The sequence below is a fragment of the Hippopotamus amphibius genome, chromosome 16, assembly GCF_030028045.1.
Source record: "Hippopotamus amphibius kiboko isolate mHipAmp2 chromosome 16, mHipAmp2.hap2, whole genome shotgun sequence".
Lineage (NCBI taxonomy): Eukaryota > Metazoa > Chordata > Mammalia > Artiodactyla > Hippopotamidae > Hippopotamus > Hippopotamus amphibius.
In genome coordinates, this window is record NC_080201.1 from 4,462,502 (window position 1) to 4,489,694 (window position 27,193).

Below are 27,193 nucleotides of genomic sequence, written 5' to 3' on the forward strand. Positions count from 1 at the left end.
GCTTTCTTTTTTTTCCCTTTTTTTCCCTCTCTATTCCTCCCTCCCTTTTTTTGTTTTTGGTTTTGTTTTGTTTTTGTTTTTGGCTGCATTGGGTCTTCACTGCTGCACTCAGGCTTTCTCTAGTTGCAGCGAGAGGGGGCTACTCTTCATTACGGTTTGTGGGCTTCTCATTGCGGTGGCTTCTCTTGTTGCGCAACACGGGTTCCAGGCGCATGAGCTTCAGTAGTTGCGGCACATGGGCTCCGTAGTTGTGGCTCGTGGGCTCTAGAGCGTAGGCTCAGTAGTTGTGGTGCACGGTTTTGTTGCTTGAGGTATATGGGATCTTCCTAGACCAGGGATCGAACCCATGTCCACTGCATTGGCAGGCAGATTCTTAACCACTGTGCCACCAGGGAAGTCCCCCCTTACTACTTTTTAACGCTTGGTGGTGGGGGGGGGGGACTCTAACTGCAGAAACTGGGTGGAGGGAGCATCAGCAGGCCCACGTCTCACTGATCTAGGCTCTGATTCTAGTTCCCCCAGGTGCCAGCTGTGCAACCCTCAGCAAGTCGCTTGACTTCCCTGAGTCTCAGTTTTCTCCTCTGTAAAATGGGGATAATGATATCACACACCGAGCATTGTTGAGGCAGGGGTTCTTAAAGTCCAACCTCAGGTTAAGATGGGTTTCCGAGGTGTTTTCCAGTCCCTGAAATCACATCTAGGTAGTGTTTGTGGTCTGTGTGTAACAGTGGTGTGACCGCAGACAGCAAAGAACTGCCAACAGGACATGAGATACTCAAGAGTACATATCTTGTTGGGGGAAGGGCAGTGCAATGCTTTCAAGGGGCCAAGAGAGAAGACAACTGAGCAATGAGGTGGCCCATGGGACTGGGGACCAATAGGTGGTTGCCAAGGGGAGAAGCCTGGTCACACACAGGGAGATTGGGGCAATAAGTAAATATACCAAAGATCATGCGAGCTGGCATGCTCACTGCTGGTGCAGGGAGTTCCAGATACACAGAGAGATGGCAGCAGCCTTGCGGTAGTTACTGCATAGAGCTCTATGATCAAATGTATATAAAATACATATGAATCCACATATGCACAGGTATGACAGCGTACACATACACACACACCTGCTCTGCGAGGGCCCAGAGGCCGTAACACGCCAGGAACGTAAGCACACATCACCCCAGATCTTGATTTCTAAATACCATTCTTCCAGTGGAAAGAGCCCAGACTGCTGGGGGAAACAGCTGGTTCCGGGGCTGAGGCAGGGAAGGTACCACATGAGCCTGGAATTGCTTGTTGTGCCAGAGAGTAGGCGAGTGCTCAAAGAATGATGGGAAAACGTCCAGAGGATGCACAAGTCACCATGAGAAAAGGCTTCTATTGGCCAAATCTGGGCATCAAAATTAAAAAATGATGGTAACCGATTTTAACCCACCTGATAGAACAGGAATTCGTGAGCTCACAATGATATATGGATGAGTACACAAACGACCAAGTGACGAGGGGAAAGGGGCAGGTCTTCCTGATATCAGAGCAGCAGCTAATAAATGAGGGAGGAATGATGGAATCAGAAAACTGCCGTTTAGCAAACATTATAAAAGTAATGGAAGATGGCCAACAAACACAAGAAAAAATGCTCAGCATCACTAGCAAATCAAAACTACAATGAGGTATCATCTCACATGGGTCAGAATGGCCATCATCACGAAATCTACAAATAAAGGCTGGAGAGGGTGTGGAGAAAAGGGACCCTGCTACACTGTTGGTGGTAATGTAAATTGATACAGCCTCTGCGGAGAACAGTATGGAGGTTCCTTAGAAAACTAAAAATGGAACTACCATGTGACCCAGCAATCCCATTACCCAGAGAAAACCATAATTCAAAAAGACACTTGCACGCCAGTGTTCACGGCAGCACTATTTACAGTAGGCAGGACATGGAAGCAACCAAAGTGCCCATCAACAGAGGAATGGATAAAGAACATGTGGTACATATATACAATGGAATATTACTCAGCCATAAAAAGGAATGAAACTGGGTCATTTGTGGAAAAGTAGATGGACCTAGAAACTGCCATACAGAGTGAAATAAGTCAGAAAGAGAAAAACAAATACCATATATTAACGCATACATGTAGAATCTGAAAAAAAACGGTATAGGTAATCTTATTTGGAAAGCAGAACTAGAGATACAGATGTAGAGAACAAATATATGGATACCAAGGGGGAAAAGGGGCTGGTAGGATGAACTGGGAAATTGGGATTGATGTGTATACACTACTGATACTTGCATAAAATAGATAACTAAAGATAACCTACTGTATAGCAAAGGGAACTCTACTCAATGCTCTGTGGTAACCTCAATGGGAAGGAAATCCAAAAAAGAGGGGATATATGTATATGTAGAGCTGATTCACTTTGCTGTACAGTAGAAACTAACATGACATTGTAAAGCAATTATACTCCAATACAAATTTAAAAATAAATAAATAATAAATAAATAAATAAAAGTAATGGATTTGGGCAAGGATCACCAATGGACACTAAAACTGAGTGAAAATGAGAAACAGCCTATTGACATAACCTCAACATGACTCGTCATAAAACACTAATCGATTATAATGGGGAAACAGTAACTTTATAGAAGAGAAACCTGGCCAGTAGGAGTGAAGAATTCAAGCACAGAATTCAGGCAGACCCAGGTCCGAATTCCTGAGCAAGTTACTTCAAATTTCCAAGGCTCAGATTCCTGCAGAGATTTTTGTAAGGATTCAAAATAAGGTGGTGCATCCATAGATGTTCAGCAGAACACTGTCCTAAAAATAAAAGAAGGGAAACTAACTAAATGCCCATCAGTTGGGGAGGAGGGTTAAATAAGAACGCCTACACAGCCATTAGAAAATAATGTGCCTCTATTTACAAGAGCCAAGACATGGAAGCAACCTAAAGGTCTGTCAACAGATGACTGGATAAAGAAGGTGTGGCACATATTTACAATGGAATACCACTCAGCCATAAAAAAGAATGAAATAATGCCATTTGCAGCAACATGGATGGACCTAGAGATTATCATACTAAGTGAAGTAAGTCAGAAAGACAAATACCATGTGGTATCACTTAGATTCTACATTTAAAATATGATACAAGTGAACTTATCTATGAAACAGAAACACTCACAGACATAGAGAACAGCCGTGTGGTTGGCAGGGGTGGGGGGGATTGACTGGGAGTTTGGGGTTAGCAGATGCAAACTATTATATACAGAATGGATAAAAAACAAGGTCCTAGTGTAGAGCACAGGGAACTATATTCAATATCCTGAGATAAACCATAATGGAAAATATGAAAAAGAATCTATATACGTATAACTGAATCACTTGGCTGTACAGAAGAAATTAACACAACGTTGTAAATTAACTATACTTCAATAACATTAAAAAAAAAAAAAGAATGTGTTTGACCAAGATGTATTGCAGGGATGTGGAGAGGGCAGAGGAGTTGCTGATGGTGTGTGCAGTAGGACACTACATACATTAAAAAAAAAAAAAGAAGAAGACACTTATGTTGTTGTACATAAATAACAGTAATTACTGTGATTAGGTGCTGCTCTGAGTACTTCACGTGTATTGAATCACTCCATTCACAACAGAGCTCTGATGTGTGTACACCTGACCCCACTGGACAGAAGAGAAAACACAGGCTTTGGAAAAATTAAGAAACTTGCTTAACATCTTCCTCTGGCAGGTAGCAGAACTGGACTTTGCATCCAGGGAGCTGGTGGCGCACCTCCAGGGTTCCTAACCACAGCCTCTCTAGAACTGCACAGAAAGGGAGCCAGGACCGCCCAAGCAAATGGTAATCTGATTACTGCCAACTGATTAGTTATAAAAGGTATCTCCCTCCACTCCCCACCAAGGAGGAAAGTGAAAGCAAAGAAGTGGGGGAGTGAAGGAGGAATTTCAGGCTCTGTGAACTTTTACTGTGGTTTATGAAAAAAAGAACAAATGAAAACAAAAAACCTAAGACAAGTTTCAAAAGGGAAAAGAAAAAAGGACAAAGAGGGAGGGAAATAAAGGAAAAAACATGTAGTGTTCCTGGTTCATAAAAGACAGAAAAATAGCAGCTAACATTAGCCTAATTCAGTGGCCAATGAAGGTGAAGCTATCAAATTTCAATATCCTGGTACTTGGGGGAGGGAGGGGCAGAGAGAGGGGTAGCCCCGGGGTGGGGGGGGGGGGGGGCGGTGACTTCCGAAACTGGAGATGAGGTGCTGCTGAGTGGGACTGGGATCTACAAAATCCCCAAAGGGCACAGGCACCTCCCACATCAGAGGAGGGAGGCCATGCTCCAGGGCATGCATAATGTGTGGCCCAAGAAAAAAAATTAAAATGAGAATGTGTAGCTTGCATGCAAATCTCAGTACTCCAAGTCCTGGCCACCTCCTCCAGGAAGTCTCCCTGGATTGCAGCAGTAGCGTCCCTGCAGGTTACAGGCCTACACAGGCCATGTCCAACTCCTTTCTTATATGCACTGCTTTCCTTCACGGGGCTTATCTCAGTTTGTAATTATATGCTTCCTATGTAATTACTTGATGACTATCTGTCTTACCCACCAGACTACAAGCTCCACTCGGTAGATGGGTGTTTTACTCACTGAAAGGGTCTGGCCTCCGGAGGACGGATGTCACAGGAATGGAGAAGCAGGGGTTCTCAAACTCAGTGAACATAAGAACTACCCGAGTGTGGGTTACGACTCAGATTCCTGGGCCCCAGACCACATTTGGGGAAGAACTGATCTAAAGAAGCCACAAAAGTATGTGAGGGTCAGAAGAAGGCTGTGCGGAGCCTGAAAAGGAGGAAACCGAACAGTGAGAACTTTCTGGCACCTCTGACTACGGACCTCACGCAAAGACACCCACCAGGCCGGCTCTGCAGGTGTGCTCAGGAGGGCACGTGCTGAGTGCAACGCCCTTCCAGCACCGACCTGAGGTTCTCAGTCATTTTGTTCACAAAGGGGCCCCACATTTTCATTTTGCAACGTATGTAGCTGGTCCTGCCCCCACCTCTGAGTAGCTCCCTGGGCACGGGGCTGAGCACTCGACCCGAGGTCGGAGGACAAACAAGACAGTGACAATTCCTAATAAAAACCATCGTCGCTTTTTGAACGAAGCATTGTGCAGAGTTTTAAACCATTTTCTCATTTAATCTTTTTTTTTTTTTTGGATGCGCCACGTGGCATGCAGGATCTTACTTCCCCCACCAGGGATCGAACCCACGCCCCCTGCAATGGAAGTGTCGAATCTCAACCACTGGACCACCAGGGAAGTCCCTCTCATTCATTCTGGTTTTATTACTACATTCACACTTGTGAGAATCTGCATACATCACCTAGTCTAATCTTCACAAAGAGCCAGGGAACAGCACCCACGGAGAACCCCGAAGCCACTAGCGGCACATCCCCACTTTCAGACAAAGACATCCGGATACGGAGAGATGCAGTAAGTTTGCCCAAATTTACGCAGCCATAGCGATGGACCTCGGGCTCCAATTCTGAGCTTCTGTCCGCAGTCCCTGCCCTAAACCAAGACCTCCTGATGAGGAGCGGTCTTCTAGGCCAATATGCGTTCCCCCACACCCATGAGGTCCCCAGGTTCAGTCTTGCTGGAGAGGCACAGACGGGAGGATCCTGAGCACGCGACCCGAGGTCGGAGGACACACGAGACAGGGACGATTCCTACATGGGGTGCTGCTGCGTGTCGGCTGTAAACCTACCAGGCCCAGTGAACACTGTGGTCCGGTTTCAGTGGTTTGAAATATAAGGAATAATTATGGGTGGTGCCTGACCTTATCCTAGATATGTCAAGTCTCTCTTACCCCAGGGACTCCAGAATCGTGAATTTTGAGCACGTCTTCCTTGGCATGTACTTGAGTTTCAAATTGGGTCAGACACGTGCTCTGCTGGGCCCTGCTGCCTGCCCACGGGAAAGGTCATGGGGAAGAGGAAGACGGCCCAGCTGGAAGAACACAGGCCACATCCAGGGATCTGGGGCACGTGGGTGGGGTGGATAAACAGGACTTTAAGGAAGTCTGCAATCTCCACAATGGTTACATATTTCCCCAGCGTGGCCCAGAGCCCTGCCACCTGCCGCCCCTCCCCCCCCCCCCCAAATACCCTTCCAGATATTTTCTACAAGGAACATAGTATTATGGGTTGAACTGTGTTCCCTGCAAATCTATATGCTGAAGTCCTAACCCCCAGCACCTCAGACTGTGACTGTATTTGGAGACAGGGTCTTCGAAGAGGTGATTAAGTTAAAATGAGGTCATGAGGATGGGCTGAGATGCAGCCCATCTCAACGTGACTGGTGTCCTTGTAGGAAGAGGAGGTTATGACACAGAGGGAAGACCATATGAGGACCCGGGGAGAAGACGGTCGTCTGCACGCCTGCTAGTCCCCTCCCCTTAGGAGCTCGGGGGATCTAGGGTCCCTTACCCTTAATAATAAGACTCATGACATTGGATTTGGGGCAGGGTATCTAACATGGCATCTTCAGATATGTTCTCAAGAGCCCACGAGTTTTCTGAGATCTTCCAAGCTTTGAATATGTTTTAATAATTAGCCTAATAGAATATAACGTATAATATAGACCTCTCGGTGGCCAGTTTATAACAAGGAGCTGTGATGTGACCCTAGTGCCACAGTTGCATCTATGACAACAATCACATGACACATTAAAGGCATGCAAGTTTCTCAGGGGCTCAGAGAGAAGAACTGGCAGGAGAATGGAGCCGTTGCACAGCATGCAGTGGTGATGTCGCTGCATCAGCTTTAAAACGTCTCACCTTTAAAGAGTACAGTCACGTCGTAGGCGAGGCCATACACAAGCCCAGTCTTCGCACATAGCTACTTGCCACAGGTGATGAGCAGCAAGTCTGGTCATCAACACACATTGAAGAAACACCCCTTCCACGATGCCTGGCGCTACCTTATCTTCAAGTGAACCAGCCAGTTCTACGGTTATCTAAATGACAGCCTTTCAACTGACACGGACGGGCTGCTTGCTGGCAGTTGGAGTGAAGTATGGGGCGGGTGGTCCTAATCTAGCAAACACATGCTTGATCTATGTCAATGTCGTTTTGTACATATACATGGGAATGAGACACTCCCAGCATGAGATTTATCAAAATCAAAATTCCAAAGAGTCTAAATCAAGACCAGACCGTCTCAGGACTAATAAAAATAGTAACAAAAGCGGACAACTGTGGAGCAGACTTTGTGCCAGGTGTGGTTCTGTTTTTTACGTGAGTGATCTCATTTAAGGAGCTACTTCTTTCTACCACTGTGGTCGGCAGCCTCTAGGACGCCCCGCCCTGGATCACCCTACCTCCCCTAATTTACATCCTGGTGTAATCCCCTCCCCTTGAGAACCAGCTAGACCTAGGCTCCTTCCAATGAATAGAACATGCCAGAAGTGAGGAGACATCACTTCCAAGACTGGGTTATAGAAAGGATCATTCATCCTTGAGGAAGCCAGCTGCGGAGCCATGAGGCAGTCCCCAGGCCGCCCCGTGGAGAGGCCCATCTAGATAAGGCCGGAGACCCGCCAACAGCCACAAGAGGGAGCTTGGAAGGGGATCCTTCCCCCTTCCGCCCCGAGAGCCTTCAGAGGAGCCCACAGCCCTGGTGAGAGCTGGGTGGCAACCTCGCAAGAGACCTGGAACCAGGAGCACCCAGCAGAGCCACCCCCAGATCTGCGACCCAAAGAAACAGAGAGAGAACCAACATTTGTTGCTTTCAGCTGTGCGTCTGGGAGTGATTTGTTACACAGCAATGGACAGTGAACACGGCCATGCACCATCACTGGTTGACTTTTAACAATACATCACCAGTCACGTCAAAATACAGTTGCTACGTGTGTACTTCATCATTTTATTATAAACTGAGTTCTGTTTCATGGAGTTGAGTTATAAGCACCTGCTATGTCTACTGCAAGTTTTAGGCTTATACTTATTTAAGTCACATTTTGATATGAATAATTTAAGACAGTACTGGGGGCTTACAATACATTTCTTCAAGATGACATATATTGTTAAATTTTGAGAAACATCAATGATGTGTGTGTGTGTTTGCGCACACGCACATAAGCCTCAGAATGCCTCCTCCTGCAACCCAACTGCCATCTTTTAAAAATACAAATGTGATTGTATCTGTTCTGTTTGATGTGTTCCTCACGTTTGGCACATCTGTGAATAAATGAATGACTGTCATGCCCCAGTGTAAAACCTTTTGGTGATTCCCTGTTGCTCTATGGATGGAGCCCAAATTGTTTACAAAGGCTCCCTGTGGTCCACCTCTGCAGCCCCATCCTCTCCCACTCACCCTGGTACCCCACTCCCTTCTGCCTAGAACTCTCCATCAACTGCCCTTCCCACTCCTCCTACCCTGTGCCATTCCTACGAATCTTAAACATCCCTTCTTGTTAAACAGTTGACTATGATCTGTAGTTTGGGACCCATCTCTGCCCACCAGGACAGGGTACCACCAGGGCAGGGAGTGCTTGCATCTTTTACTCCGCCCCATCCCCGGCACGCAGCACCAGCCCAACGCAGGGTAGGTGCTCCGTGAATCTGGGCTGAATGACTGACCAACACACAGGTCTGCTGGAACCCAGTCTTCACCCTGCAGAACCCCAGGAAGATGAATCAGTTCACCAACCGGGAAGGCAGCGCAGGATGGAGCCGTGCCCGTCTCGGTTAAGAGATGGGAGCCCTGAGGGTCAAACATAACTTCCTGAGTTGGCACCGAGTCATCCAGGAAGCAGGAATTTCTGGTCCAACATTTTCCTTACCTAAAGTTCAGATCAGCAGAGAGAGCTTTTTTCCAGTAACAAAAGGGGGGCTGCCAAACACTTTTCTTTTCAGGACACTGGAAATGCAGCAAGAATGAACCATCTTTAGAGCCATAAGAACCGTGATGATTCAGCCTTGGATGCTCTTAACTCTGGGTCCTCCCCCATCCCTGACTCAACCACCTGTCCCCTGCCCAGTCTCCCCACTTTTTTATTCTCCATCCTACCTGAGACAGTTGGATCTTAAATTAAACATCTCTTGGGTTCTCTGTTGACTGTCAGCCTCTCTCATGAACCTTGTTTTGGACACAACTGTATTCTTACCACCTGGCCGACCTGAGAGCCTTGACAGCCTCATCTATCACATGCATACAATTACCATAGCTCACCTAGGGGCGAAGAGACACAGCAAGTTTTCAGTAATAATTAGTATTATAACCGCGGTGACTCGGCAAAGCGGCCGGGAGGTTCACAGCCTGCCCAGGACACCACCTACAACAAAAGCTCATGAAAGAGAGTTACGACTGTTGAGTGGAAACGACCATGGTGAGCAAACTTTCCTTTTTTTTTTTTTTTCTTAAAAGAATTTGAAAGAGTTCAAACTAGAGGATGTAAGTGTGAGAGCAAAGACTGTCAGCTGAGCTGGCAGGAAACAGGTCACCTGGCCCGGTTGGCCTCCTGCCTCATCACATTGCCCATTTACCTTTATTTCAGTTTCCTGGGTTTGATGAGCTGCCTCTAGAGACAGGATACTTGGTTTTTCAGCCAGGCTTTGCTGCTAGCTGCCTGGGTCTCCCGTCTCGCCACCCTGCCACATTGCCAAGTCGCCACACACCTTTTGGGGTGCAGCTGAGAACACCCCATCCACACCAGGTGGGTGAGCCCCACACACACACACCGCACACCTATAGACAGGTTGAAGGCCTGTCCCACTCTCGAGGGCCCCTCTGAAAAGCTTAGGAGGCATGAATCCTGCTTTGGTGCAGAGATCAAATTCGCCCCAGTATCTATTCATGATACATCATCCTCACACCTGGCATACCTGGACACTTCGCAAACCTGGACATCACATAAAATCGGATCGTAACCAACTACATCAGGAGTGTTTGAAAAATACTGAGCTTGATGCAACAATCAAACGATGGAGAGGAAAAATAGAAAAAGTAACATAGAACAGGCAACCATGTTTGGCAAATTAACTCCGAACTCCTTCAACAGAGCACGTTTCACAGCACAGAGAAGGAGAAATGGATTTCGGCAAAATAACAGACCTCTATATCCCATCCATGGTAAACATACATGTTGCTTCAGAAAAAGAGAGATTATTTGAGAACTGCTAGTTACACAGCCCTGTGGCCTACCACCCTAGCACCAGAATTCTCATGTTAGCGTTCATTTATAAAATACTATTCTTTTTAATGCACATATATTTAAGACTCATACAACCGAAATGTTTTGACTGTTGGCAAGTTTTCCCAGCTGATCTCTCTCATTAGAAAGTAAATTTAACTTTGAGGTTTCCCTTTAGCCTCTGAAAGGCCACGAGCACCTCCAGAAGACCACTTCAGGGATTTTATTTTTGAGTGACTGATTACACTTTAAGAAGTGCAGTGACCCAGAGATGCTTTTGCAGAAATTCCGTGCTCTCTGCTCTTGTACCCCACAGTGAGTCCTGCTTACAAGCTAAGGAGAAAGTTGGTGGGTCACCCCTTGACCCTGCTTCATCTCTGGGTCCTCCACATGGAAGGGCTTTTGGGGACAGCTTTGTCAGTTTGTCTGCTGGTAAAAGCTCCCCTGGCCCTAGAGTCTTGTTAGTTTATCCTAGAGGGTCCCCTGGAGGCTGCAAAGTCAACACACAAATCTGAGTGGTTTTTCAGCTCTGGAGATGTGGGAAGCAAAGGTGGGAGACAGGGCTGCTCTTACCTTGATTTTCACCATTGCTGTTACCATTCATGCTCAAACATTTGCACAACAGTTTTTTTCGTTTGTTTTGGTTTGTTTTTTACATCACTCTAATCCCCCTCCCCCCCCCCCCCCCCCCCGCCCCCAATTCCATTCAAGTCTCTTTAAAAAACCCAGATAGCAACCTGGGTGTGGAGACCAGGGAATTTAAATTCTCTGGAGAAGGAAAAACCAAAGTTAAGTTCCTAGCTGGGTCATTTGCGAGCTGCGTGGCCCTGAAGGGTCATGTTTACCCTGTCTCGGCCTCAGTTTCGCGTCCGCAAAATGGGCCGGCAGGCGAGGGTTAAAAGGCGAGCACCGGCCCAAGAGCAGAAACGCGAGGCGGCGTTGCTATGAAGACGCCTTCTTTCTAGAACCAGGGGGAGGCGGGCGAGCTGGGGGAGCGCAGCCCGCGGACGGGGTCTTGGGTGGGATGGGGTGGGACGGGGTCACGGTCAGGTCGCACGCCCCGCGCCCGGGCGCCTGGACTCACCAAGGTTTCCAACTCGCCCCTCTCCAGCAGCTGGTACTGGTGGCCCGCGCTCGAGAAGGCGAGTTTCTGCAGAAACTTGGAGAAGCGTCCCTCGACCATGGTGAGCGGGCGGAGGCCCCTCGCCCAGCCTCGCGTCCCGCCAGCGGCCGCCCTGCCTGCGTCCCTCGGTCCCTGGCGTGGCCGGGCTGGCTGCGCGCGCCCAAGCCTCCCGGGCCAGGCCCAGGTTACCAGGTAGCCGCCTACCTGCCCGCCGCAGGTGAGGCCCCGCCCCCGGGGCGGAGCTGCGCGCCCGGAGCCCTCGGCGCACCTGGCCCCGCCCCGCCCCGCGAGCCCTCCCGGGACTTTCTCGCCCTGAGGGGCCGCGGCGGCAGGGGAGGCCCGGGGGCTGCAGAGGCGCCTCGGAGCCTGGGCTGTTTCCCAAACTTGCCGGATCAGGAGAGGCACCTGGAGCGGGGGGATGGGTTGGAGATGGGCGATAAACGCTGTTGAAAATGTGGATTTCCACACCCCTCCCTAACCTGAGTCACTGGGTCTCCAGCGGGGGCGGGGAAGCTGGACTTTACCAGGCACCCAGGTGATTCTTGTGCGCAGCCACGTGTGGTCAAGTAGGGTGCTGGGAGCACCGTTAACGGGAGCTGAGTCAGATTCTTACAGCAGCAGCCAGGCTTGGGACCAGCCACGTGGCCTCTCTGAGCCTTGGTTCCCAGTTTGTTATTGAAGGAGGAGAAAGCTAAGACCTCACCTCCAGGAAGGGCCCCTGGAGAGAATCCCAGGAGCTGGGGAGTTCGAGGACCCCGCTGCCTTTGGGCTCCACCTGGTGCTGTCTGATCTCTGAGCGCTCCATCCTCACCTGCAGAATGGGCTCCTGCGCTTGCTAAGCGTGGGACCTGGGGCAGGTTTCTTAACTGTCCAGAGCCTTAGTTTACTGATCTGTAAAATGGCCACCATGACTGCACCTCCTTCACAGTGACGTCGAGGGGATTTGGTGGGCCTTGTTACATGGGAAGAGCTCAGGGCAGGGCTTGGCATAGTGTGTGGGGGTGGCATGTTCATCTTCACAGGGAAGTCACTGGGCTCAAATGGCTCCCACAGTATGTGGGTGAGTGTGCCGTGTAGACGGTGCCCAGCCTGCAAGTGGATATATTGAAATGTGTAAGGGCTTTGGCTTCACATGGGCCTGGAACCCAGAACGAGACCCACCGCTTCGTAGGGAGGTGGCTTTGGAGAAGGACGTGCCACTCTTCTGTGCCTCAGTTTTCTCATCTGTCCAGTGGGGCTACTTAAGGACCATAGGACAGGGCACGTGTATGTGTCCATTAAATTGTGCTGGCCCTTTGGAGCAAATGTTTGCCACTACCCCAGCTGCTCCCCAAGGGGTGGCCGCCTCAGCCCCGCTCAAGCTGATAGGCTCTAGAAGTTATTCTGGTTTCTCCTGCCTCTTCCCCCTTTGCAAAAACCATACTGCTCAGTTCCATCCATTTCAACCAAGGCCCACAAGTGATGGAAAAAGGAAAACTCGGGTGTGAGTCAGTTTTGAATCCCAGGCCTGTTCCTTTCAGATGTGTGACCTTGGGCAACTTTCACCACCTCCTTCCACTTCAATTTACTCACCCACAAAATGGGGATTGGCACTACCTGTCTGAGTCAGGGTCCCAGCAAAAAACAAAAAAAACAAAACCAAAAAAAACAGATGGTGCCTCAGACTGAGTGCTCTGGGGAGAGCCTGATAAACAGACTATTTGTGAGCAGGGGGTGATGGGTTGGACAAATGTCTTTCCCTTGAAAGCCCTGCCTCTGCCCCAGCCCAGAGTTGTCAAGAATTTGTGGATCAGGTATGAGAATGCCCAGGGCATTCAGGAAGTAAATTCTGGGTAGTGGAGATTGTGCAACACCCAGACCTGTTGGGATGGGAAAAAAAAAAAAAAAAAAGGTGTGGATCATAGAGAAAGCAGTTTAAGAGCCCAGCTGTGTGACTGGGATGGCCGAATGGGCATTGCTAGGCTTGAGTTTGCTTCATTTTTGTTTTTGTTGCATTGTGATGAGAAACTGGAGCCTGCACACAGGTCTCCTAACTTTTCTTAATTTATTGAGACTTTGTGCCTGGTTTGTATGCAATTTTTATACATATTTCAGTCCCACTAAGGCAAGTTGGTATATTCTTTGAAAGGATATTGGTAAGCTGTACTTTTCTTTGTAAATTGGTTCTGTATTTATTTGTTCTAACTTTCTGGCTCCTTTGTTCATGTCTTTATTTTTGACTACCTGATCTGACACAGGAAGAGTTTCAAATTTCCCAGTTTAATTGCTTTCCCGTCCATTTTTCCCTCTTGCTTTCAGCCTGTTGAATTCTAGAGTCCCTCTCAAGGCGTTAATTCCGACAGGACAGTCGCTGGGAAACTTTCTGAGGTTGGCAGCTCTGAGAGGGATTGATCCTGGTGCTCTGGCCGGCCTTGAGAGTCAAGGGCACGACTCAGCCCAAAGCATCCAGCCTTTCTTGAAATATTGGCTCCGGGCATCTTGAACAATGAGGTCACACTCTTCAAGGCCCATTCACTCTCTGTTTGAAAGTGGTGTCATTGCATGAAGCATAAATTATTTCCCAACAACACGCCCTGTTGGGGAGCCTCAGTGCAGTCCCAAGTCACCTGAAATGTATTTGGTCCTAAACCTCACTGGCAAATTACAAGGTTGGAGTTTGAAAACATCCTTTTCAGAAGGGGTATATAATGCAAAGGCGATACATTTATATATATGTGTATATATATATATATATATATATATATATATATATATATTAGTTTTAGGACTTACTTTGAAATTGTCACTTTACATAGACCCTCAATTCTGTTTGTTTTTTAATGGCTGAGCATACAAGTGATAATATAATCATTTTATAGATGAAGAAATTAGAATTTAGAGAAGCAGAGCCACTTTCATTCCTTCAGCAAATATTGTTGAGCACCTGCCATGTGGCGGTGGAGAGCAGCCCCTGATACAATACAGGCTCTATTCTCGCTCTCTTGTATCTCATCTCCTAGTGGGTGTGATAAGCCGCGAACAAACCGACCTGTAATGCAGGGTCAGGCAGTGAATGTAGTCAGTTGAGCAATGGGGCCCCCAAAAGCATTACTCCATGTCCCAATCCCCAAGCTGTGTAATGTACCCTTATTTGGGAAAATAATCTTTGAAGATATAATTAAGATAAGGATCTCGAGATCATCCTGGAGTAACTGGGTGAGCCCTAAATCCAAGGACTGGTGTCCTTATAAGAGACAGAAGAGGAGAGACACAGACACAGAGGAGAGGCCAAGTGAAGATGGAGGCAGAGATGGGAGGGATGTGGCCTCAAGACAAGGACCACCTGGAGACACCCAAAGCTGGAAGAGGTAAGACAGGGTCACCCCCCGCCCTCAGAGCCTTCAGAGGGAGCACGGCCCTGCCGACACCTTGATTTCAGACTTCTGGCAGTGAAGTCCAGACTGTGGGAGAATTCACATTGTTTCAAGCCACCTGGTTTATGGCCATTTGTTGGCCACCCCAGGAAACTAGCAGAGTGAGCGAGGCTATGAGGACAAGGAAACAGAGCGGGGACTGGAGAGTCAGTGGGCTCCTGTCGCTGGGGCAGTCAGGACAAGGTGACATTTGAGCACAGACCTGAACGAGGTGAGACGTGACACTTGTGGATATCTGAGGGGACAGTATTCCAAGCAGAGAGAAGGGACAGGGCCAAGGCCCCAGGCGAAAGTGTGCTCAGCTCACATCACCATACCGAGACCTGATTATGTGAAACGATTCACACATTTGCACCCAAACTCTGGCCACACTCACCCCCACACCCGAGCAGAGCCTTATTCCAGGTCCTCCTCCTGTCACGAACTTTGTCTCTTCTTCCACAGCCATTGTTTGCTGAGTGATGGGGAAATACTGGCTGAGAACTTCCTATAGCCGTGGGCATTTCTGGGTCTCCAAGGGGCTTAACTCCACCTGGCGAGCAAGGCACAGCCCTGTGGAATCTGATGCCAGGTGCCAAGTGAACGTGCCTTGGGACCTGCTAAATCCCGAGAGGTAAATACCTCACAGGGACGCCACCCCTCCCACCTCCTACACCCCTGGCAGACATCACCGTGAATCTCGGGGGTGACGTTTCCCTCTTGGCTGGGATGGGCCTGGGAACTCTTCTACTTGTCACACTTTAAGTAGCTACCAACGATTGTTTAGACCTGGCACATGAATAAACCTGTTTACCGAAAGATTTTCAGAAGAGGAAGGAATGACCTTGGGTGGGGGCAGTTATAGAACCTTCTAGAAGGTGGTGGTATAGCTGAAGATCTCCACATGTCAAACCCATCATTCATTCACCTGAGGGTTTACTTTTGGTGTTCTACAGTCTGTGACAAATGTAGAATGTCCTCCAGCTACCATTACAGTAACACACGGAAGAGGTTCACTGCCTCAAAACCTCCTGGGCTCCATGAATGCACCCCTCCCTCCCCCTAAACCCCTGGCAACCACTGATTCTTTACTGCTGTCTCTAGAGTTTTGCCTTTTCCAGAAAGTCATACAGCTGGACACTTGAAAATGTAACTGTCCAATTTCCGTTGGCTTCTTGATATAATGAAGAGTTCAAAGTTCTCAGTGACTCCCTTTGGAAGCTGAGAGAGCCCCAGGGCTCCCCAGTTAGGTGGTGCCGAAGGGGTGGGGCTTATTCTCAGTCTAGTGGCTGTCAGAATGGCACCCCTGTCAACTCCCGCCCCAGCGCCCCACCCCCTACAGCCTCCTGGCTGTTTGTCGAACACACTGCGCTCAGCCCAGCCTCCCCACCTTTGAACTTCACCGGTCCCTCTGCCAGGTGGGTTCTCCCCCAGCTCCTCACAGGATCCCAAACTCCCTCCCTTCGGGCCTCGCCTTCAGTGTCCGGGTGTCCCCTTTGTCATAACTCCTGGAGCGGAACTTGCATTGTGTGTACTTTTCTGTAGGTAAATTTTGCCGCAATAAAAGATTCAGTTAAATAGAGAACAGACTTGTGGTTGCCAAGGGGGAGGAGGGGAGCGAGAGGGATGGACTGGAAGTCTGGAGTTAGTAGATGCAAGCTATCACCTGTAGGATGGATAAACAACAAGGTCCCAATACAGAGCACAGGGAACTGTATTCAGTGTCCTGGGATAAACCATCATGGAAAAGAATATGAAAAAAAAAGAATGTATATCTGTGTATAACTGAGTCCCTTTGCTGTACAGCAGAGATGGGCACAACATAGTACATCAACTCTACCTCAATAAAAAAAAAATTCTGTTAACATTTAACAAAAGGAAGCAGGTGAAATTTGAATGAGGAACAAGGTATTTACAGGTGAAATTTGAATGAGGAACAAGGTATTTACACCATCTTAAGCGTGTCCTCACAAGATAGTCATGGATTACGAAGGGAAACAGTCACTTTAGATTGGAGAAACCTGGCACATCCCGCCGGGACCAAGGGATCAGGGTTGCCAGGACCACTGATGGGACAAAGGACATCGTGCGCCTCAGATACGGCGCACCAAGGGAACGTGGCTTCACTTCAGCGGATTCCTGGCCAAGTGCTGAACCCAAGTCCCATCATGAGGAAGCAGCCCTCCCGGTGAAGGACAGCCCAGCAAATCACTGGCTTGTGCTCTTCAGAAACATCAGGAAAGGCAAGGAAAGGCCATGGGATATTCCGGAGAGACTAAAGAGTCATGACAATCCAACGCAAATGTAATCCTGGCTCCGATCTTGGAGCTGGGAAATGTCTTTATTGTTTGCTGTAAAGGACACTAGTGGGACAACTGGTGAATGTGAGGGAGGTCTGGAGATAACAGTATTGTACTGACGCGCACTTCTGATGGTGATCACTGTTCTCTAGTTATGGAAGAGCATGTCCCTCCTGGAAGGGCACGCTGAAGTTCTTAGGGGTAAAGAAGGGAGGGGAGCAGGAAAGTGGGGGGGCATGCACAAAGACGGGCAGTCTAGGAAGAATAAACGCAAATCTGAAAAGGTCACGGAGTGTATGCTTCCACTTATAGAACATTCCTGACACGACAAAATTACAGAGATGGAGAGCAGATCCGGGGCTGCCAGGGGTTAGGGATGGTGTGACCACAAAGGCAGTGGGAAAGGCATCCTCTGTGGGGGATGGAGCAGTTCTGGAGCTGGTACTCACACAAATCTGTACCCGAGATCCAAGGATGCAGAGATCACACCCCACACTGCACCGTGTCAATGTCCCAGCTTCAGTCGGCACTGTGGTTACGTAAGCTGTGACATTGGGGGAATCTGAGTGAAGGGTACCCAGGGCCTCTCTGTATAATTTTTGTAGCTTCCTGTCAAGCTGTACTTATTTCAAAATAAAAAATTTAAAAAGTAAGAGAAACGGCACCCCACCTCTGTCACCCTCTTCCCCCCCATCCTTGCTTTGGGCCATTTGTAGCAGCCAGCCAGGACACAAAGAGACTTCCCATAACCAGCTTGGGCAGCCACGGTGGACCCGGTTTAACCAGCAGGCAAGCTGGTTCATTCATTCCACAAATATTTCAGAGCCTGCCGAGGAGGCAGGCTGCCTGGGCCGGGTGACAACACAGCCAGCAAACAGCACTGCTCCCGCGGCGCCGGGCCCTGCGCTCAGAGCTGTGCCCCCCTTAATCTCACAACACGTGCCTGACTCACTGTCAGCATCGCCCCCCTCTTCACAGAAGAGGGACTGTAGCAGATGATGGGGGCCTCCACCCAGATGCCCTGGGATCCCTTTCCCCGCTCTGACATCCAGCACCTGCAGTGCCTGGAAACGTGCTTCCCCAGGTTTCGCTCAAGCAGGATGGGCAGGAAGCCCACTCTGTGCCCCCGGGAGGGGCAACTCCAGAGCTCCTGGGGGACCAGGCTGAGCCTGGGACCTGGCCTGAAACCTTGCCTCTCCCAGTCCCTTATCAGGGAACCCGACCTGGGACAGAATCGGAGGCACAGAGTGGTTGAGTAACTTGCCCCAGCCACACAGCTAAGAGGGTGAGTTCTATCACTGGAGTCTGATGCTGGGACCTGCACGTCTGACCATCATGCTGCACTATCTCTAAGGAGGGGCTCGTTCATCCCTCACAGACCTGCTCAGACCGTCGCCTACTGCCAGGCTCTGAGCCGACTAAAGGCAAATAGGATTTTCCAGCCCCTCTCAGAAGCCCTCAGCGTATTTAGGAAAGCAGACCCAACCTCACCCATGTGATCAGTCACCGAGGCAATAACCCAGCATTAGGGGCTGCTGTGCACCTGCCCCGTGCCGGATGTTGGGCGCGAGATGGGCTGCATGTGGTCCCTGCCCTCCAGGAGCCCTGGGTCCCGTAGAGAAGGAACAAACCACGTGGCATGTGTCACAATGTCACTGCGTGCAGGACCCAGTGGGGGCATGAAGGAGCACACGTCAGTCTATCCGGGTGACTCAGGGAAGACTCCCAAGGAGGTGACGTAGTGCCGGGGCTGTGGAACACAGAGGAGCCGGGCTAAGGGAGGAGGGGGAAGACGGACAGTCTAGTGCACAACGTCCCCGCTCCTGGTCCGGGCTGAAAGGAAGACATGTGATCTCAGCCAGCGTGCTGTTGGCCGGGCGGGGGGGACACGCCCGTGGAGGCGGCCCCGCGTCGCACCCTCCCATGGGAAGCCCTTAGTGTGGGGTGTGGGCTCCACTCCTTGGGGACCTTGGGCCATGTGTGTCACCCTCTCCCATCTCTAAAAGGGGGAAATTGTACACACCTGGCAGGTGGGCATGAAGGTGAGCATTAGCTGGTGCTGAGCGAGCCCGGCTGGGCTGGGCTTGGGCAGGTCGGGCAGAGGTCCTGGGGGTGCCAGTCACACACTGTGGATTCGAAGAGGCTCAAGGCAGAGGACGGGCACCTTTGTGAATCCCTGCAAAGCCGTCAGATGGACTAGCAGTGGTGCTGTCCACGGGGGCTGTTACCACGGGTGGGGTCCCATGCTGAGACTGCCTGGGGGAGGGGGCTTTGGCATCCAAGGCGCCAGCCCCACAGTCGAGAGCAGTTTATCAGAGCCCAGAACATCTTACCCTTCCTTGGGTCTTTGGGTCAAGTCGGGCAGTGGACAGAGCATGGGGGGGCGGGGCAGGGGCGGGAATGGGGGTGGGATTTCAGTGCACAGAAGGGTTGGCACAGAGACTTAGGGAAAGCAATTCATGCTACCAATTTCTACTCTACCGCTGACTTCCGGGAGCCCTGGACTCATAGCCTTGCTTTTTGAACCTCGTTTCTTGCAAGTTAGAACAGGAGAAGAAGAATGCCCACCCCGGGCCCTTCAGGACTGACCATCATGAAATGAAATACCATCAAGTAAGACTGAATTCCTAGCCACAGCCCTGCACCCGTGAAACCCCTCCTTCCCAAAGTTACTGTATCCGTCTCTATGTTTTGTTAAGGTTTTAAATGTTTCATACACTTGTTTTAGTTTTTTAAAAAAATTCCATTTACTCTTCAGAGCCTGGCGAGCATCATGGGGTATGATAACTTACCAAAAAACAAAAAACAGAAAAAACCCCCAGAAACCAAAAACTGAAAACAATAACAACAAAAAAAGCTTTTCTCCCTTGATGAACTATCCACTTCTTTCTCAGCATCAAACTTTTGGTCTTAGCTGTCAGAAACCTCGGTGACCTGTTTAACACTCAGTTTATGCTAGGTTTCCCCTGACTGTATCAGTTAGTAACCTCCTGGCTGCAAGCAGCGGAAACTGACTCTGGTTATTTTAAGCCAAAAAAGAGAATTTGGTGGAAGGATGTCAGGTCTGCCAGAACTGTGCCAGGGGAGGAGAGAGATGCATCCTTCTCAGCTTCCGCGGTGGGAGAGGGCAGCTGCTCCCGCCCACCCCCCATCCATCCAGGATGCTGTGTGGGAGGAGCTGGGGGCAGGACAGTGGCGGTGGGAGAAGCTGACTGGTAAAGCCCACAGGTATTCTCCACAAGCAGGTGTTTTAGGGTAACCACCTCCTCCCACTTCATTAGAGTTTCTCTCAGTGTCTTGCTTTGGGTTCTCCCAAACCCAAAGATTTGAATGCATGTGGTTTGAGAGGTGACCCCCGGAAACACTGGCAGAGGGGATGAGGCAGGGCTGGGAAGGGCGGCATCTGGTCCTCCCTGATGGGGGCTGAGCGTGTTCCTGCAGCCGAAAGAGAGCCCTTGACGGGGAGTCAGGTGTTCTCGGGAAGAAGCTTTCTGCAGAGCAGGGGATGCTGAGGGGCCGGGGACGCTGTCAGGTCTGCTACACCGGGCTTGACATGTACCCATGGAAACATATTCACACCCCGTATTCCATGTGGCGGTAAGTCTGCTCTGTCCCGCTCCTTTGCATAATACCAGTTATGAGCTCTGCAGACCTTTCTTTTCCCTTCGTGCCAGTCTCTGTGCTGCTGGTGAAAGAAATGTCCGCAAGATCAGGAGGAGGAAAGGGTCTGTCTTCAGCAGCTCCGAGAATGAGACTCTATTCTGCCCCACGAAACTGTCCTTGCAATTGTTATGATTTTTACCTGGTTGAATGGAAATGAAACAGTCTTAGAGAACCACAGAAAACAAAGGTACCACTTGAGGAACGGTGAGCAGGTGAACCCCTGTAACCACCAGCTGGGACAAAAAGTAGAACTTGGCCGCCCTCCCCGGGCTCCGCCACGCACCTCCTCCAATGACCGTCGCCTCCCCTCCCCACAGATGTACCCACTCTCCTGACGTATGGTCATACGTTCATCACGTCCTCTGTCCTGCACAGTTCTTTAACCAAGGCGTTTCCCATCTGCATTTATTTCCTGGGGCCGCTGTAACAGAAAATCACAAACTTAGTGGCCGCACAGATAGATTCTCTTACAGGTCAGATGTCTGAAGCAGTCCTGCTGAAGTAAAGTGTCTGCAGGGCAGCATTCCTTCTGGAGGCGCTGGGGAGAATACATTCTCTTATCTCTTCCAGCTTCTAGAAGCCACCCGCATTCCTCAGCTCATGACCCCTTTCTCCATCTTCAAAACCAGCAAATGCTGGTTGGGTCTTTCTCATGCTGCTTTGCCCTGCTTTCAATGTGCCCTGCCTCCCTCTTATGTAAGAACCTTGTCATGACACTGGCCCACCGGGACCATCCAGAACCATCTCCCATCTCAAGAGCTTTAACTCAGTCACACCTGCAAAATCGCTTCTGCCAGGTCAGGTCACATATTTACAGGTTCTGGGGATTAGGGCGTGGGCATCTTGGAGGGGCCATGGCTCTGCCCACTGCTCCACCTATCTTTTCCCCACCGCCCTTTACACTTTATCTGTTGAGACACCCTGGCTGCCTGGCCTGCAGCATTCCCCACAGCCTGGATTTTGCTGGCTACCCACTCCAGTTGCAGGGCTGCGTGGCCTGCTGTACTGGGCATTTCCTGCAAACCGGCAGCGGGACCCAGAGATGGCATCAGGCTCCGGCTTCAGTCCCTTGGTCCTGTGTGTTTCCATCAGGAGGCTCCTCGTGGCCGGTGGTCTCTTTTTGTGATGTCAGTATCACGGATGTTCAATGTCCAGATCCTCTCATTCCCTGGGGATTACGAAGCTGTGAGATTCCAATCCTAGCAACTGCCTTTTATTTTTATTAATTTATTTTTTTGGCTGCTTTGGGTCTTCGTTGCCGTGCGAGGGCTTTCTCTAGTTGTGGTGAGCAGGGGCTACTTTTCATGGCAGTGCACAGGCGTCTCATTGTGGTGGCTTCTCTTGTTGTGGAGCACGGGCTCTAGGCATTCAGGTTCAGTAGTTGTGGCACATGGGCTTAGTTGCTCTGTGGCATGTGGGATCTACTTAGAGCAGGGCTTGAACCCGCGTCCCCTGCACTGGCAGGCAGACTCTTAACCACTGCGTCACCAGGGAAGTCCCTCAATTGACTTTTAATGTATTAGTTGGAATACTTTCATCAAGAGATGCTTCCTCTCATCTGTAGGTTGTTACCAGTGGGAACAGGAAGGCAGAATCACTACTTCATTCCCTCCCTTTACTGGTTTTCAAGATAACAAGCCAGTTCTTATTATCCTCTGAAGGAGATCCACTAGTTTTGTTTGTTTTTATTTTTGTTTTTTGTTTTCATTTTTGTTTTTTGTTTTCACATGCATTCTTTTTAAAATTTTTATTATTTATTTATTTTTTGGGCTGCGTTGGGTCTTCGTTGCTGCCTGAGGGCTTTCTCTAGCTGCGGTGAGCTGGGGCTACTCTTCTTTGTGGTGTGCGGGCTTCTCATTGCGGTGGCTTCTCTTGTTGTAGATCGCAGGCTCTAGGCATGTGGGCTTCAGTAGTTGCAGTACATGGGCTCAGTAGTTGTGGCACAAGGGCTCTAGAGCGCAGGCTCAATAGTTGTGGTGCACGGGCTTAGTTGCTCCACGGCATGTGGGATCCTCCCAGGCCAGGGCTCTAACCCGAGTCCCACTAGTTTTTAAAAACATTTTTGTGAACTCATGAATGTAAGCATAGATGGATTTCAACCCACTGCAGTATTATCCTTCCTGAAGCTCCCATGGTCATGTCATTGGCCATGGGGAGCCTTTTCAAGCTGGCTTCTGAGTTCTTTTGGCATAATCCCAGGAGTCTCTCTTTGACGATTCTGTTCCATTTGGGAAAACAAAATATTTCAGCCTTCTCGTGTACATTTCCAGCCCTGGAATCAGCTATGTCTCCAGGAAACCCTGCTTTTTATTTTTCAAGAAAAAAAATGGGAAATCGTATTTCAAGACCACAACCTGTGCGTTATGCTGCAGAGGTGACCACCTTTTCTAGGACTTCTAAGGGGACAGGGTTGGCTAATATAAGTGTATTTTCAAAATGAAATAGATCAGGCGTTCACGCTGTGAGCCTCTCCCATGTCTGCCCGTAGATGGGTGGTGTCACTTCGCCCCGTGTCCTGGTCACGTGATGTGATTGGCAGCCCTGTTCCCTCACAGGTTAAATCCTATGACTCTCCTCTCACATGCCTGCAGGTAAAAGAAACAAGGCTTCTATCCCTCTATTTGACTTTTCATTTAAACAAAGGGTTTAAGAGCCTGTGTCCTATTTAAACAATTCTTAACTGAAGTTGCAGAGCCTTGGAGACAACCAAACCTGGGGCAATTGTCTCATAGGTGTCAGCGCGGAACCCAGCCATGAGCTCCTGCTCCCCCTGTGCCCCCAGCCTTCCTGGTGTCCAGGGCCCCCCACCCTCTTTGACTGTTCCTGCCTCCTGTCTCCCCGCTGGGCCCCGGGGGGAGAGGAACCTTCTTGAAGCTCTCAGAGGCATCACAGCTCTCGCAGCCCGGAGGCCCCCTCCCGTCTTCTCCCTGGGACTTCCGGGAGCCTGTCGCCCCGGGAAACCAGGAGCTCCTCCTTTACCATCTCTGGCTACATCAGTGCCTTGTAACCTTTCCGCCTCAGGGGGGCTCCCTGCTCTGCCCAGCAGCCCCCAAATCTCCTTCCCAGTCTCTCCCAGGAGGCCCCCGCCCCCACTCCACCCCAGCCCTGCCCATGAGAAGCCGACTCCCCGTGTTTCAAGTTCACTCCTAAGCATCTTATGATGGCATGTAGGTTAGGACACCTCCCTTGGCCCTGCCACCCCTGTTTGGTAAGAACAGCTAGTCCTTCCGGAACACCCCCTGTGCACCAGGAACCATTCTAAGCACTAGTTTTGCTGCACAGCCGGACTAGGAGGCTGGCGGCGCTGTCATCCACGCATTTGATGGAAGAGGAGACGTTGGCTCAAGGTCACCTAGGGAGCCGGGGGAGGAGCCAGGGCTCACCCACTGACCGCTGGGGTCCTGAGTCGGCAGTAGGTAACATTGCTTAAGACCAACCCCTCAGCATCCTTTGGGGAAGGAGCCAGAACCTGCATAAAGAAGAATCAACAGTGCACGAAGGGAGTCACCTCCCTGAGCTGTCATCGTCCTCGGAACCAGCAGTTCTAGAGGCGGCATCAGAGTCACCGGGAGGACGTGCTAAAACACAGACTGCCGGGAAGGGACCGACGCGGGCTTAATTTCCAAAACATACAAACAGCTCAAACAACTCAACAACAAAAACAAACAACCCAACTGAAAAATGGGCAGAAGACCTAAACAGAAGACATACAGATGGCCAATAGGCACACGAAAAGATGCTCAACATCACTAATTGCTAGAGAAATGCAAATGAAAACTACAAGGAGGTATCACCTCACACCAGTCAGAATGGCCATCATCAAAAAGTCTACAAATAACAAATGCTAGAGAGGGTGTGGAGAAAAAGGAGCCCTCCTACACTGTTGGTGGGAATGTAAGTTGGTGCAGCCACTATGGAGAACAGTATGGAGGCCCCTCAGAAAACCAAAAATAGAATTACCGTGTGATCCAGCAATCCCACTCTTGAGCATATTCTCAGACAAACCTATAATTCAAAAAGATACATGCAATCCTATGTTCATAGCAGCACTATTCACAATAGCCAAGACATGGAAACAACCTAAGTGTCCCTCGACAAATGAATGGATAAAGATATGGTATATATATATATATATATATATATATATATATATATATATATATATACACACATACAGTGGAATACTACTCAGCCATAAAAAGGAATGAAATAATGCCATTTGCAGCAACATGGATGGACCTAGAGATGGTCATACTAAGTGAAGTAAGTCAGAAAGAGAAAGACAAATGCCATATGATGTCACTTATATGTGGAATCTAAAATATGACACAAATCAACTTATCTATGAAACAGAATTAGACTCACAGGCAAAGAGAACAGACGTGTGGTTGCCAAGGGGGAGGGGAGTGGAGGAGGAATGGAGTGGGATCTTAGGATTAGCAGATGCAAACTATTACATATAGGATGCAAAAACAACAAGGTCCTACAGTAGAGCACCGGGAACTATATTCAAAATCCTGTAATAAAACATAATGGAAAGGAATATGAAAAAGAATATATATATGTATAACTGAATCCCTTTGCTGTACAGCAGAAATTAACTTTGTAAATCAACTATGCTTCAATAAAAAATAATAAAATTAAAAAAAACCCACAGCCTGCAGGACCCAAGCCCAGAGTTCTTCACTCATTTGGGCTGGGGTAGCCTGAGAATCTGCATTTCTAATAAGCTCCCTGCTGCTGCTGGTCTGAGGAGCCCCCTTTGGAAACCACTGCTCTAGTGAACTCATCTGCCGTGGAAGCACAGAGCTTGGCTGGGGCCGGGCTCCCTCCCAGGGAACGTGGTGTGGCGGTTCCATCACAAACTTTCCCATCTGGGTGGTCCTGTGATAATGACCTTATGGTTATGTTAAAAAAAAAGTCCTTGGACTTCCCTGGTGGTGCAGTGGTTAAGAATCCGCCTGCCAGTGCAGGGGACACGGGTTCGATCCCTGGTCCGGGAAAACCCCACATGCCGCAGAGCAACTAAGCCCGTGTGCCACAACTACTGAGCCCGTGTGCCACAACTACTGAAGCCTGTATGCCTAGAACCCGTGCTCTGCCACTGCAATGAGAAGCCCACGCACCACAACGAAGAGTAGGCCCAGCTCTCTGCAACGAGAGAAAGCCCGCCCACAGCAACAAAGACCCAACGCAGCCAAAAATAAAAAATATTTAAAAAAAAAATCCTCATCTGTTAGAGACACATTCTGAAGCATTCACAGGTGATGTGTATGATGTCTGGGATTTACTTTAAAATACTCCAGACTCTACCTCTGCAAAAAGTTGAGGGTCTAGATGAAGCAATGATAGCTGGCTAATGAGTCCAAAGAGGTTCCTTCTACCACTTTCTACGCCTTGTCTATATTTCAAAGTGTTAATAAGAAGCCTTGTTGATTTCAGGTAGGAAAAAAGCTCTGGCTCCCCACTTAGTAACTGTTAGACCTTGAGCTAGAAACTTGCAATATCTGAGCCTCAGTTCTTTCTGCTATCAACACAGGTGGTGGCATCTTTCCACCCAGGATGCTGAGGACACAACTGATGTCAGATGTTAGCACTCACCTTGACTCATAAGACCCGTGAGACTTTCACCCCCCCAATCTACTCTGCTCTCGCACATTCTCCAGCCCGGCCTGGCCGGGGCAGCGCCTGCTGGGCAGGGGCCTCGCCCATCTCAAGGCACCTGTTCAACAAGTTCCTGGGTTGAGTGTGGAACTTTCCAGAAGCCTGCCCATTTGGGAGCAGGCGGCGTGGGTGTGGAATGTGGGGCGGGGAGGCCGTCCATGTGTTCCCGGGACGTGAGGCTTCTGGGCGGTCACAGGCAGGGGGGCCGCTTGGGAGCTCTGGCGGCTGCCCCACAAGTGTGGCTTAGCCCTGCCGGGGGTGCCTTTAGGTAGCCACCAGGTCTGAGGCAGAAAATCCCTGGCATCCGGTTCAAAGGTGGTTCCCGTGGATTCCATGGGGCCTTCAGCTCGCAAAGCATCTCAGTCAAGGCGTGGTTTGGTCGGGGTTCTGCATTGTTTTGGTTTTGGTTTGGTTTTGATTACAAGCAACAAAACCCCATTTGTACTCGCCCAGGGCAATGTCAGGGGCTGCCGGTGCCTGGGAACCACGGAGCTGTTTCCTTGAAGCTCAGCACAGGGCAGGCGGCCGAGCCTCATATCAACTGGAAGCAAGTCCCGGAAAGCTGTGAACCTGTTGGCTTCTCTCTCTCCTTTTCCTGCTCCTCCTCTCCCTCTGGCTCTCTCTCCCGCCCCTCTGCCTCATGGACAAGGCAGGAGGTGGCCTCCATGCTCCAATCCCCTGTCCATACCACCAGCAGAATCAGTGGATGTTTGCCCAGAATTCTGTGTGCGCCAGGTCTTGGGCAAAAAGCTTCACCACCAGGATTCCACAGAACCCCACAGCAGCCGTGGAGGAAGGTGCTGCTTTCATCCTTCCGACTTCCAGAGAAGGAACTGAAACATCGAGGGGCTTGAGAAGTTAC

At 49.6% G+C, this 27,193-nt stretch overlaps 1 protein-coding gene across 3 annotated transcripts in view; it reads right to left on the bottom strand.

Annotated features, from left to right (window-relative positions):
- The window catches only part of ATP2C2 (ATPase secretory pathway Ca2+ transporting 2), a 75,960-nt gene extending 64,460 nt beyond the window's left edge, over nucleotides 1-11,500 (bottom strand). For 2 of the 3 annotated variants that reach the window (XM_057713576.1, XM_057713574.1), the window contains exon 1: nucleotides 11,274-11,499. In XM_057713576.1, coding sequence (XP_057569559.1) covers nucleotides 11,274-11,372 — 99 coding nt within the window. In that variant the 5' untranslated portion in view covers nucleotides 11,373-11,499. Of the gene's footprint in view, nucleotides 1-11,273 lie in introns of all 3 variants that reach the window. The other variant, XM_057713575.1, reaches the window with a different exon arrangement.
- Between the last annotated feature and the right edge of the window lie 15,693 nt (nucleotides 11,501-27,193).